The sequence below is a fragment of the Anoplolepis gracilipes genome, chromosome 1 (genome assembly GCF_047496725.1).
Source record: "Anoplolepis gracilipes chromosome 1, ASM4749672v1, whole genome shotgun sequence".
In the NCBI taxonomy this organism is placed as follows: Eukaryota; Metazoa; Arthropoda; class Insecta; order Hymenoptera; family Formicidae; genus Anoplolepis; species Anoplolepis gracilipes.
In genome coordinates, this window is record NC_132970.1 from 5,104,812 (window position 1) to 5,119,462 (window position 14,651).

At 38.0% G+C, this 14,651-nt stretch overlaps 1 protein-coding gene across 11 annotated transcripts in view; it reads right to left on the reverse strand.

The window, feature by feature from the left end:
- Nucleotides 1-14,651, reverse strand: part of Ten-a (Teneurin-a transmembrane protein) — a 454,976-nt gene that overhangs the window by 14,951 nt on the left and 425,374 nt on the right. For 9 of the 11 annotated variants that reach the window (XM_072889357.1, XM_072889393.1, XM_072889392.1 and 6 more), the window contains 8 exons: nucleotides 13,447-14,105; nucleotides 13,136-13,349; nucleotides 11,099-11,363; nucleotides 9,847-9,977; nucleotides 9,502-9,648; nucleotides 8,868-9,075; nucleotides 5,166-5,192; nucleotides 532-651 (listed from right to left, as the gene is read on the reverse strand). In XM_072889357.1, the coding sequence (XP_072745458.1) occupies nucleotides 532-651; nucleotides 5,166-5,192; nucleotides 8,868-9,075; nucleotides 9,502-9,648; nucleotides 9,847-9,977; nucleotides 11,099-11,363; nucleotides 13,136-13,349; nucleotides 13,447-14,105 (1,771 nt within the window). The remainder of the gene's footprint in view (nucleotides 1-531; nucleotides 652-5,165; nucleotides 5,193-8,867; nucleotides 9,076-9,501; nucleotides 9,649-9,846; nucleotides 9,978-11,098; nucleotides 11,364-13,135; nucleotides 13,350-13,446; nucleotides 14,106-14,651) is intronic. The other 2 variants (XM_072889390.1, XM_072889383.1) reach the window with 1 other exon arrangement.

Genomic DNA, 14,651 nt, shown 5'->3' on the forward strand with positions numbered 1-14,651 from the left:
TGCTTAAAATTATTTATATCACACTTATATACAGTCATGTAATTATTCCAACTCAGGTATTTCGTCTGACATTTTAACTTATACGTGTAACCAGATACTGGATTTTTTAATTTATGTTTAATATTAAAATGCGCACTACGTTAATCGATCAACGGTAATCAGTTTTTCAAATAATAGCATCTTTCTCAAATACCATTACTTATCAATTATGAAACTTACTCAAAATTATGAACTTTCTCAAAGAACTTAAAATAAAATATATACAAGATCAGTTTAATATTTAAATATTAATATCTAAATATTAATCCATCATTAATCGTCATTTAATTGCACTTCTTATATTATATTTTACTATATATTAATAAATGCATTTCAATAAAAAATGCTTAATTTAATAGAATAGCTGTTTTAACATACCTATATGTTGGTAAATCGTTATTTGAAGTTAAATAATAGTAAAAGTTAAATAATAATTAATCGAAGTTAAATAATAATAATCAAATAATGTATGAGTAGATTATTGATCCTTACCATCCATCAGCTCTGGTCAAGGTAAATCCGAAGCGCGAATCCCTGTCCACGGACACTCTGATGCCTACTATTCCGAGTCCTTGTTCGGTAACAACTTGGCCTCGCATCACCGCAACTCGACTGTTACAAATTATAGATATATCGAGGTCCACCGAAACCGGATCGTTCGTCGACCCATTAATCCGCGCAATGCTGATTTAAAACGAAACATTCTCACAATTTACATTTGTCTATAATCGGAATGCAATTTCAATCGATGCACACGTTACAACGAAGCTATACGTTCACTTTTGCGAAGAAAGATTGCGAATTTTGATAGCATTCTGTTGAAATATTAAAAAAACAAAATGAAAAAGAATCATGTTACAAAATATTCATAAATACTATTATGAAATTTATAGTTATTACAATTATTATTCAAAATTTTTATTCGTGAAAAAAAATATCTCGGCAATTTTAGATTTAATTGTTTCTTTTAATTATATATTTTTGCTTCCGTAAGATCTGAAAGTTTGAATAATCTTCCGATCAAATTTTCTGCGATCGCGACCTGAGGAACAAAGCCATTATTACCCACTTAGTATCCACCTAATTAACAGGTAACGCGATCATACTACTCGGTCGGTGAACGACCGGGTGTCTTTATGCGAACGCGAACCTGAACGCGAGCAATCGATTTCGCCTGTTAAATCAGCTTCCGCGGTCAACGGTTCAATGCGATCCAATATTCTCACTTCGCTGCCAATACAATCCGCAACTCCATTCGACCGACATTCGACGGCCGCGTTGCCACGTACAAGGGAAGCTAATGCCTCTGGCTGAATCGAGGAGCGATACAAATTGATTTTACAAATAGAACAATGCCGCGTAGGCAAGGGCTGGCACGAACGAGGGTACGGGCCAGGGGAACAGGCGGCGGCGGGGGTAGCGGAACACGCGCAGTGCGTCGACGATGCATTGTGCTCGCGAAAATCAGCATTTTCGATAGTGGCGATGGCAGCGAGGCGGGAACATTCTTCTCGGCACTGACTTTCGGGATTTTCAGAGATTAAAAAAAAAGGAAAAAAATTAAGAAAAAGCCAATATACTTCGTCCCGAGAGGGAAAAAGGAAATGGAACGGAGACTCGTGGAGAAATTATCTCGTGAGAGTAAAAGGCATGCAGTCATGTTATATAGATACGTAATAGGCGTGAGATATATGTAATATAATAGATGTATTATGAACTTTAAAGGCGAGTTGGAGGGTGAAGATGTGAGGTGTAGAGGGTAGAAGGTTGGATTCTCGGCGAGAGAAAGTTGGAATATTTGAAGCTGAATATTTTAAGCGATTCGTGTAGTGCTGAATATAATGAGATCGATGTATATAGGTACGTAGATAATATATATAATGTATATAAAGATATATGCGACACACGCACCGCGGTCACATATGTGTAGTATGTAGCTTGTTACATCGCTTGTTGGACCGGCCGGTTAACAATTGTAACACGGCATGTGCGATACGGACCATGGTCTTGAGCCATGTAACAAACTATATACGTATTTATGCATTTGATATGTATATATATACATATATATATTATATTATATATATAATACTATATAGTATATATATCAGTCTCTCTAAGGGATTGCGTATAGGGGCATATTTGTTCTTGGAGGATCGCGCGTATCCCCAACGCTGAGAGTGACGTCGATGGTTGCATTGTCATCGAACACGGACGACCATTTTCAGTTATCGCGAATTTCGTGCTCGTAGATTTTACAATCGCATCATCGAAACCGGGATAATTTTGTCGCAGTCGATTTTAGTGATTTAGCTAAAAATGCTGAAATAAGTTTAAGCTTCTGTTAATTTCATACAGATAAACTAAAATTGTAAAAGTAACGTTAAAACATCTTATTCGAAATAACGTGAGCCTTCTCTATCCTTCTTCATAATTAGCATCATTAAAAATTAACAAAATTTCTACGTAATATAATGAATTTGTAAATAATCTTAATAAAAGCGCTTATTTGAGTTATTAAGCAAACAAATAATAAAAAGTCAATAATGATGATAAAGATATATGTTTCAATAATACATAATTATCTTGATTCGATTTAAAATATACATTTTCAATTTTACAAGAATGAAGAGTAATTGGATTTTACACATGAAGTATTTTAAATTTCAAAATGCAAAAATATTATACATTATTTTTCTCAAAACGGTTCATTTAATGTGTTTATTTTAAATACGAGAAAATATATTTTTTTGCCAATTACCATATTTCCATCGTGACAATAATAATTGTAAAAATCGTTAATATTACTTCCGCGAATGATCAAAATGCAAAATCGTCATTATTATATCCGGTTTCGACATTAATTATGTATGTGTCTCGTTTTAGTGACTTGGAGATCAATTTATGCCAGGCTGGCGGACGCTGATCCTCCAAGTGCGGGCACAGCAAGGTGGCAGGCACAGTCGTCACTACTGTACGTCCAAACCCATAGTGAATGGTAAACAGAAAAAGAAAAACGGATGATCCTCAAATGCATTGAAATTTCTAAAGGCAATTGTGGTCAACCTATATGCAGATAACAATAAACGGAAGAAGAGAACGTACAACGCGCGTACCTAATGCTATAAAAATTATTAATCTAGATATTCTGTGTTATTCTTTTTTTTCTTTTCTTTTTTTCTTTTTTGCGAACGGCGATATCACTTTTTTTCTTAACTTTTCGCGAGTCTTTCTCTCGATTTATTTGTCTTTTCTTTTTCTCTCTCCACCTCTTTTTCATCGTTCTCTTGCGAACGAGAACGCTGAGGACCGATCTCAGAGAAATACCAAGACGTACAAGAGATCGCGAATCAGTTGAAATAATCTCAGCAGATTAGGAAATATTCTTCGTTTTTAGTACTCCGCGCCAGAAAGAAGGTAGTATTGTTAATAGTAAGTAAAAGGAATCTGGGGGTAGACGGACAAGGTAAAGTGGAGATTGGTTGGATTTAGGTCTCAATTCTTTCGGTGGGTTTCTATTTCCTTGGATATTGGATAAAGACAGACACAGGGCGTTTGGTGTCGGGCCATTGGCACATTTTAGACAGGTGATAATAGACGCAGACAAGGGACAAGGAGGGACGGTCCTTTAGGGTTCTTTATCTTGAACTGTACGGTGCCGATCGATTAGCAATACTTGCCGATCCGTCGATAGATAGAACAGAAAGTGACCTGTTGAGTTATTATCTCGAATTCGTATATCGTATATATACGTATGACAGAAAAAAGAATAATAATAAAAAAATAACGCAATAGTCGTTCACGCAAGAGGCGCGCAATAAGGTCAGCGTTCGTGTAAAATGCTAGGACGTTCACTATAAGACAAGTTCGACAGGATGTTACATAAAGTGCAAGCCTGGCAAACACAAACAACACAAGACCAGGTTTTGGTAAGTACACGACTCGTAACATACTATTATGTATATTAGTCATGGCTAACGCATCTAAGGGACAAGAAGACAAGACATAACAAAAAAAGGGAGACAACAATCTGACGACATATCACAGATAACACAGAGACAATTCGTATGGTTGACTTTAATGTATAAGTGAAGAGCTGTTGCCCATGGTCAGATGCTCGGATGATGCGTACAAGCGTATATTCGTAAATGAGATGAAAGATGAAGATAGATAACGAGATTCTGTCATAATAGAAACGGACATATGAAATCTTTAGGATCGAAAGAATCATGGTTATCTCTAAAGTGTTCGTTTCTTATACGATTTAACTTTATTCTTGGTTTATTTCCGACGTAGATGTAATATAAACGAGAATGTATTCGACAAAAAGGATTTTAAAAAAGTAGGTTACAGAATATTTGTTATAAATTCGATATCGATGCCAAGAGGATTGTTTCTCATTCGTATATTTTTTCGAAGTCCATAGCGTTTTTTATTTGCGCACGAACATATATTCGACTATTTTTATAAAAATATGAACGGAAACCCGACGAGAGACGCGCGCGCGCGCGCGCGTGGTGCTATCTCGAGCGGGATGAATCGCTGCAAAAACCGTTGACGGCTCATCTCCTGTACGTATCAACGCGAGCGTGGTCATGGGGCGCGAAAGTGAATAAAGACAGATAGATCAGACAGGTAGATAGAGGCTAAAATAGAGAGAGAGAGAAAGAGAGAGAGAAGAGAGACAAAAAGAGAGAGGAGAAGAGAAAGAAAGAAAGAAAGAAAGAAAGAAAGATAGAGCGGACGAAGTAAAGTGATGGGGTGATGTCGGATGAAAGAGATGACAGACAAATATAAGCAAAGTGTAATCAAACACTGGCGAAACGCAAATATAGTTGTATAATGAGAAATGATAACAGGCTGTTATATATGGACGGCGTAAAGACAGGGAAGACAAGAAAGAAGAGACAGAGAGAACGGAACGTTAAGAAAGTAATGAGACAGTAGACAGGCTAGAGGTTTGATATATAAATACATATGTGTTACATATTAATGGGTCATACGAAAGACATGTAAGATGAATGTACGAGCGAAACGAGCAATAGATGATACTTTGTTTTTCTTTTTTTTTTTTTTTTTTTTTTTTGGATAATGAACGATTAGCGAGAGCTTGAGCTGCAACTTACCGCGGTGTAAAGGAACTCCAGAACGTACTACGTGTGGGAAAAACCAACGAGAAGAAAGGGCGTTACCACGGTCACAGAACCCGCGTGTGCGGGCAAAAACGGATGCGCGTGCACAGCATTGCGCGAGCAATCGTCTTTCGAGCAATTGCCTTCGAACAGGCTATTCTCTTTTACTTTTGCGAACGCGATGGCGTTAAATATTTTTTCCGTAATCGGGGACCGGACGGCGCGCCCGGCTTTTTCCGTCTCCGGCTCCGTTCCGGTACCGGTTGGACCGATACGGAGACTTCGCGAGTGCTCCTCGCAATGTTCCGCACGCCATTACAGAAACAATAGACGTAGACACACACTAATCAAGCGTACCCATCACACACGCGATCCTTCCAGTCACGCAACATGAACGCAGTCACTCTCGGACTCATTCAACATAGAGTGGTATACAATGTGACAGACACAAGTTGGAAACTACGTAACGCACACACATATGTATATAATGATATATGTAGGGCCCGGAAACACACGAATATCCGACGGAATAATCAGTTGTATGTTAATACGCGCCGTTATATTTCGGCCGGGATGGCACTCCTTCCTCCTCATAACGTCGTTCTTAGCGCAGGTACCCCGATGCAGCGACCGAGGGAAACTCTTATCAGTTCGGTCTAATCAAGGTCAAAAGGATCGCCCGGACTGACAACGAGAGGAGATTCCATCGGCGTCGATCTAGGGTCCAGGCCTATGGAACGAGCTCCGAATATTGATTACACTGTCCGAGCAACCTTAATGTCAGTCTGAATATTAGATTCACAGTAGAGTGCTTGTATCTGTGAGCATCTTTCTTATTTAGAGCGAAATACGTTTTAAAAATTATGTTAGTAACTTTTTGAAGAAGATACGATTTATGAATATTCCAATAATGAAATAATAATATTGAAATACTTGTGAAACTTGGGAACTTGGAAGATGAAAAGAGAGAAAGAATGTGTGTGTGTGTGCGTGTGTGTGTAAAATTGGAACGGCAATATTAAATCTATAATAGAGTATTTCCAATGTTATTTAAATTTTAGTAAAATATAAATCTATCCAAAGTATTCGCCTCTTTTAAAAAGAATTAACAATTGTATTTGTTAAAATTCTTTTAAATAAATAAATATTTTTAACAGACAACTATATGCTAAAATTGGCTGTAATATTCGGAATAGTAATCAATATTCCAGCATTACGAGACAAACAGACAATGAATGAAAACAATATTTCAAATATTCGATTTCTGAAAGTCTTCAACGACAACATGGACCTTATTATACGCACCGTATACAAAGTTTCGTAGAGCAAAAAGAAGAAAATGGTACGAGAAATTTCAAACTTGTGTCTACCATATCTAGAAATACTTTTACGAGTGGGCGAGTCACGGCGCTTGTGCTCTTTGACATCGATAGCTCTCTGCACAGACTTTCACAGATAATTGCAAATTCTCGTTAAGGGAGTTTTGATCTCTGCCTGTCTGACTCAACCATTCGTACGCTTTATCTATGAACTCCTTTCTCGTAATCGCTTAACGAATGGCCAGATTATTGGTGTCGGAAAGCAATTTTGAAAATGTATCTCTGTCCTTTCTTATATATGAGTTAGTTACATTGCGCGCAGGCCGAGTACTGTTATACTGTTATACTTTAACGAGAACGAACAGTGCCTAGAGTACATTAACGCGTGAAAAATGAATTAACTAATAAGATAATACAAAAGCAAGTCTCTAGCATATTCTCGTTATGCAGACTTTCGTCGTTCAGTCCGTAGGCAAAACGGAGCCTTTGTTCGGTCTTCGGCTGTAGGGTGATTGGTGGTGGTAAAGGGCTACACACAGAGGATAAACACTAGACAAAATACACGATTCCTCCGAAATGTCTTCGCGGTCTCTTCCAATCGAGCCGCATACATATCGATAATTATTTCTCCAATGCTAAACAAAGAACTTAAAAAAATACACTTAAACAAATTTGGCTGGTCAAAAAATGATTAGTTTACATGAAAATAAATTCTTTATAAATTATATTTAATTTGTATCCTCTTAAGTGAGAAAGTTCTATTAATCTTTTCCACATATCTTTCAACTTGATGTATAAAATATAAAGTTATATATATATATAATTTTTACATCAAATCTAGCAAAAATTCTAATCAAATAATTTTTTATAATCATCAATAAATTATGTTATTGTACATTAATGTATAAAGATAAAAATAAATGTCATCGATTGCACACGTGAATGTACAGTTACTTATTTATTTATCAATATAACGCTTGTTAATCATTAATCTCGATTACGTATTATAATGAGAGATTAAGTTAGCAAAAAACCTTTGATTGGCAATGGTTGCGAAGTAATTGTCGATATAATTGGCATTCGGAGGGGGGAAAGGGGTGAAACACTAGGAAAATGATGGTTAGGGGGTTATAGGGTGTCACCCACCGGGGGCTCTCTTGATATTTCAGCTGTCACGGATGTGGATTCATGACGATTCGATCAAATTTTTGTAACGTTCAATGGCCGATCACGATGGGGGAACATCAATTTAGTAAATAATTAATCGCACAGCATATATATATATAAATATGGAAAATAATACTCGCGATGTGTAGCGTTCGTGTACCAATAGTTTCGACGTGTGACATGTTTGATCAACAAAATATTATTTATTGTGTTTATAAAATAATGTTATCAATAAAAATACGGTGTGGTTACTGAATTTATGAACTACTTTCGTATCATGTTCACACAACCATATTTTTGTTTATTTTTATTTTCACTCCGTTTTAAAACAAAGCAGTAATATGCAAATCCTTTCATATTATCTGATTCGTTATTTTGCGCGGCTTTTATATAATATTCATATTTATTAAATATATATTTCACAAACGTGAAATTTATGTGTCTCTACAATAAATTATGATAAAATTGAAAACACATTATATCCGTAAAATATATTTTTAAGGTTGAAAATATATTTTAATTAACTTTGTTCACGCGAAATTATTGGTGCGCGTTTTATTATGCACACATACTTAAGAGGATCACGTAAAAGAAAGTTATAATAAATATGAAAAAATATGTATCCTCCATCGTAAACTGTTACCACAGATTGAAACGCGCAAGTTACATAATCGTATTCATAACTTAATAATCGCGTGCAGCGTGACGCGATATATTATATTTTCGCGCATTAAATTCGTCAGTCCTGTAAATTGCAATTTGGACATTAATAACGCTTTTTAAAACGTTTACTATACATTGCCAAGGCAAATTCACGGCGTACCGTATTAAAAGGAACGAAAGCATCCAACCAAACACGATGATACGCGTATTTCTGGCTAATGATAAAAACGAGAAAAGTAATGCGCGGTCGTATGAAAATCGTAAAAAGGCCAAACTATGACACGCAGCTATGCTATTTTATCTTCATTGAATGTTATATGTACAACGTTTACGATCGACCGAGTCGTTGCCGCGTTTACATTTCTTCAAAATATTACAAAACACCGCGCAATTTTCCGAATGCGAAAAGTCTGCCAAGAATGTTTAAAAGAATGGCGATTTCTCGGTCGCTCGAACGTTATTCTCACTTATATTATGAAAGTAAGAGACTAAAGCGAATTCTAATTCGAGTTTTAATTTGTCCGAGTGAGAAAATGATCGATCTTACCTTTCCGTGTACTCGTCCATGTGGGCGTAGCTCTGTACGCTGTTCTCCTCGACGAGGAACTTGACTCGTTGATAGAAAGACGCCGTGACACTGGGTGGTTGTTTTCGAAGAAGAACGTCCACAGGATTATTACTAGCAAGGCACATGATGTGCTCTGCACAAGTGTCATGCGAGCAGCATTCGCTGTCAGAGCAGTCCATCATGCCATCTGAGGAAGACACTCTATTAGATATCCACTCGAAAACATTTTTTATAAGGATTTTATTCTTTAAATCATTTCTATTTCCTGCATTTTTTTATTTTTACAGAAAATTATTTTTTTTTTTTTTACAAATTATTTTTTTTTAAATATAAGATAATTAAAAAAAGTATGATAATTATAAAAATAATTTTAATTTGTAACAATTTCACTCTAATATTTACTTTATATGTAATTTCATACTATTAATATTTATTTGATATTTTATATTTTAACCGTTCGCACTATATTAGTCTGATGCTAATATTTCACCGTAGCAATATTATTTCAGTAAATGTTCTTTTAAAAACTTTATTAAAAAATATTTTAATTAAACATAAATAAATAATGATACGCTATTAATCAACTTAAGAAACGATTGCTTATTAAATTTACCTTCATCATTGTCAACGTAATCATTACATTCCAATTCAAGTCGTATACTGCAATCTCTCCCGGCCCATCCAGTCGAACATTCGCAACTATATTCGCCATCCTGTAAGGTGCATAGTCCGTGGCGGCTGCATCCATTTTCACATCCGGCTATTTAGCAACGAAAATAAATAATAGTTTATGTTTTCTCCAATAATTACAGTTGCAATAATTAGAGTTAACTAAGTTAATTAATATCGCGTCACAAAATACTTTGGTATCAGAGAATTTATCATCGATTGCAAAATGTAAGCTCGAGCAAAGTAAAATACTGTTCTTGTTGAAAATACAATTTGCTATTTTACATACGTAACGTGCAATGTCTTCCGTTCCATCCTTGACTGCATACACAGGTTCCATTCTTGCACTGGCCATGTTCGGCGCAACGTGCATCGCACGGTTTTTGATCGCATTTCGTTCCGGTCCAATCGTCGTGACATCTGCAAGTTATAGGTATGCCTTATATCTTACGGATCACATGCTATGGATGTCGATTATACTTTCATTTTCATTTAACAACTGGAACGACGAACAAGTACTACCCGCTTAGAGAAACGATTCGGTTTTATTACGTTAATCGTATCGGTTATTCTGAAAAGTTACGCAAATGTTCTTAACAGGATTTGTTATGTTAAATGGAAGTATCGTTGAACGTAAAATCATTTCTCGCCATTTATAGCAGCTGCAATAAAAAATGCGAGTTTGAACCGAGTTCCGAAGTTGTTCTGCCGTCTCGTGCGGAACTTTTTGCACTTAGAGCCTCTTTTACGCCAACTCTTGGGGATGGGACAAGAGGGGTAGACGAGAGGCGTCAGCTTTAGAATATGAGAAAGGAGAGATCCTCTCCTGCGTCCTTGATTCTGACAAAGGAAAGTCGGAAGGGACGGTCCTTCGAGTTGTGATAAGTTGGCGCTTCGTAAGACAGAGCCTTTTTCCCGCAATTTTTCACCTTTTTAGCCTCAACTTTTGTGCCCGCGATCACGACGAGCAATTTACTCATTTTTAGGCTATTCTTCGCCCACATCTATTTCCACGATATTTCAACGTCCCGACAAAACGTTACTCTTTCTCCCTTTCTCGACTCGTGCAAGCGAATTACTATTAAATGCTCGCGACATGCCTCCCTCATGCATTTGTCGTTGAAAACTTTACGACGTTTCGCAGTCTTTGACGCGACATTACACGATAATCTATTTCCAGTCGTAAAAGTTGCAAAAAGCTCGCACATTATACTCTATAAAGCATGGAGCGCGCGTAAATGGCCGCCACGTCCGCACAATTCCGCAAATCCCCCGCATTAAACAATGATCTCGCGCGAAGTGCGGGCGTCACATGGGAGAGAACGAATCGAGGTCGCGCGGAGCATTCCTTTAATCCGAGAAAAACGACCGGGCGTCGGGACACGCGTCACTTTTCTCGTTCAATCCCGGCGAGCGACCGCTAGCCGTTTGTGCACGGCTAACCCAGTTCCGGAATCCCGGTCGCAACGCCCACGGGGGACCCATAAAGGACGCCGATATATAAAGGATGACCTATGTGTACGGGTCATGTGTATACTGACTTGCAACGACCCTGCTCGCAGGATCCGTGAGGTCCGCAGTCCAGACCGCAACTCGGCTGTGAGCAATCGACCCCGGTCCAGTGCTCTTCGCAAACGCAAGCAGCAGATTCGAGGTCGTACGTGCCGTGATCGGAACAGCCGGGCAGACATTGGTATACTTGCTGATCGACCTGATTGCACCGCTCGCCCTGCCAGCCGGCCTTGCAGTAACACTTGCCAGAGACACAAGCGCCGTGGCCGCTGCAGTTAGGATCGGAACAGTCAGCTGAAAATTAAAAGACAGCGAATTGAACGCGCGGTGAGATCGTCGAGTTTTTCGACGGTTCGGCACAATTCGGAGTCTCCGCGTAAAAGTATAAACTTCTCGTTCGAGAGTGCGCAACCCTCTTTCTTCGGCACATCTCTTCGGTTATCAGCCCTTCCCCGTTCTCTGCCTGCTCGTCACGCCCGGGCGCCGCTGATTGCGTCCATGGCGTGGACGAATGGACCAACTTTTTAAATTATGGCATCGGAACAATTGCATTATTCCTGCGGATCCCACCTGCCCCGGGGAAATTATGAAACTTAATTCCAGAGCGTCCTCGGCGCGGCGGCCTTGCGTTCGTGCCGCGTTATATGTATATACGCGGGATGCAAGAGATGAGAGAAATTCCTGGCGGATTCTTCTTGCATTATGTATGCACGACGTTAATCGAATGGGATCATAGATTTGTTCGCTTTCATTAGAACCTGGCAGATGCGTTTGCCGTTGTACGGAACGCAGGAAATTGGGCGTTGAAGTATGATACCATTAAGCGTATTTAATGATATATATATCTACAGAATGTTTCTCTGAAATGAGCTCTGTTTAGTAAAAATGTTGGAACATTAATTCTCAGTCACGAACGATAAGTGAAGAAGCGGTTTTAAAAAGACTTCCAATAATTGAAAATAAAACCTCGTAATCACATTGCATCATAATCATTATATAAATATAATATAATATATAGATATCACTATTGTTCTTTGATAATGTTTAAAAAATAAATCCATCTTTTTTCGATCAGTAGATTCAATAAATTTTACAAGCTTCGTCTGTTAGTTTTCATTTATCGCGTTGCGACGGATGCAAACCGTTTCGCTCTTCAAATTTATTGTTCCTACAATTGGAGTTGACATATTCCACTGACGTGGAATTAATACCGTTTTCGTCTGCGTTTAGGAAAAAGCGACGAGTGAGCGGATCTCTAACGAGGACCGTGAGACTGTCAGAGACGAAGCGTCGTACCCGGCGAATAATCTCGTCATTTATATCGTATGTCATTCAGCCTCGGAAGTTCCGAGAGTGCGAAATTATAAAGTATCGAACGCAGCTGCGCATTTCACACGGCGCGCGCGCGCATGCGCGTTTATCGTGTATTATTCAAATTTTCGCAAAACAATATGAAACTAATTGTCGCGTTGAATTGGCACGGCTTGACCCATATGTAAATTTGGAGAACTCCGCGTGCATTAATTATAGGTTGTACACAGGCCGGACTGTGTTCTCTACCGGCGGGGACTCTGCATTACTAATATCTTGAATCTCCCCGGATAGAGAACCAGGACGTACGCTTGAATTATGGGAAAATTAATGGTGTTGTGACAAACATGAAGAAATAACGCTCCGGGACAGAAATAGATGTTTGAGGTAAACGTTCCCGCCGGCAACTTCCGATATACAGTATATATATACATATACATATATATATATATATATATATATATATATGTATATGTATATATATATATAGATATAAAAGTCGTTTTTAAAGGTAAAATACGCACACATTTCTAGTGCAATGCTCACAAATCGCGTCCGAATATAATAACTTCAAATGTCGATAAAATAAAATCTGTTGTTCTCGATATTTTTTAATCTCTCTTTTTTTTATCGCATAAGAAAATTCAAAAATAAAGCAAGTAATTTATCTTTAAATTTCCGAACACATGTTAAAATTTTCATAGATACGTTTATTAAATCGAGCATCTTTATTGCTACGTGCATTGCTAACTTACGTTCGTCGCAAAAGGCGCCCTTCCAACCGGGATTACAGACGCAGGATCCTCTAACGCATTGACCATGCTGATTGCAATCAGGAACTTGACAGTCACCTAACGGTATGTCACATTCGGCGCCTTTCCAGCCCTCCTCGCAGTGACACATGCCACCGCCGTACTGTCCATGAGAGGAACATAAAACCGGACACACGCTTTTACTGCAATCAGCACCCTGGAACAATCGCAAAATTCCGCGTTCTATAATCTCTAACTCCGTAATACATACGAGTAAAATAATAGATTTGCGGGTTATTTCATTGAGAACACACCTGATATCCGTCTATACAGTCGCATTTGCCAAGGTAACACGATCCACGTCCGGAGCAGTCATTGGGACAGGTAGTAGATACTCCCTCCGCTTCCGTTACGACTAAAGTGACCTTGTAAGGCTGCAGTTCGTCATTGTAGACAGACAAAAACCAGTCGCCGGTGTCAAAATATTGCAGCAAACTGACGTTGACCATTAGCGGCTCCACAATAGTTCTCTTGATGAGCACGTGTTGATAAGACGTGGCTGGTTGCGCTGCATGCTCTGTGTTTACATCTTGCGAGCTGCTAGACTGCATAAAACTGACGGCCTCGGCAGTCACATCTCTTTTTAGTCTGTGAACTACCCTACCACCCTTCACGAACTCTACAAAGTCGTATTGCGTGACGCTGGGCGCGACGTTTCGCCTGCCGTACACGGCAAAATTTGCACCCCACGGCAAGGTCAAATTCAGCCTGATGAATGCCGGCTGTTTGTTACGGAACTCGGTGTTCCAGAAGTGGTATGGCGGAATGATGGCAGAATGGGCGACATTGTAGGCCTGTAGCTCCAGCACGGCCGGCCATTGCTGCGCAGATTGCTGGATCTGCGGATCGCTTTGCTGATCGCCGACGCTATCTGCAGCGCTGGAATGTTCCGCTGTACTCGTCGGTAGAGATTCTGCGACAAAAAAATGTGGGGAATGTGATGACTCATTGAATAATACAGTGATATAGTCATAGAAAATCATGAAAAAAATTTATAAAATTGCCCAATTTAAAATCTTATTATGTTTCATTACAACAGTATTTTTATAGTTTTATGTAAAAAAAAGCTTTTATTTTTTTACTTGTACCACCATACAACATCTATCATGCATTTTTATACAGATTTATTCGACGAAGTAAGTGAAAAGAGCGAATTATATTTTTTTTATTTCTTAAGAAGGAACTGTGCGCGCGAATCAGCTAATTAAATTAATAAATCTAATATATGTCGTCAAAAGTTGATAATATATTTCAAAATTTATGAATTTAACATTGCATAAAGCATCTTTAACCTTTTAAAATATAAAATTAATAATTAATTTATAAATTAAAGATTTTCTTTGTAGAGTATAAGTTAATTTCAAAATTGTACATATTATATCGAATTAATTTTTTTTATAATAACTGTACCATGAAAATATAGTAATACAAAAATTCATAATAATAAATATTTTAATTC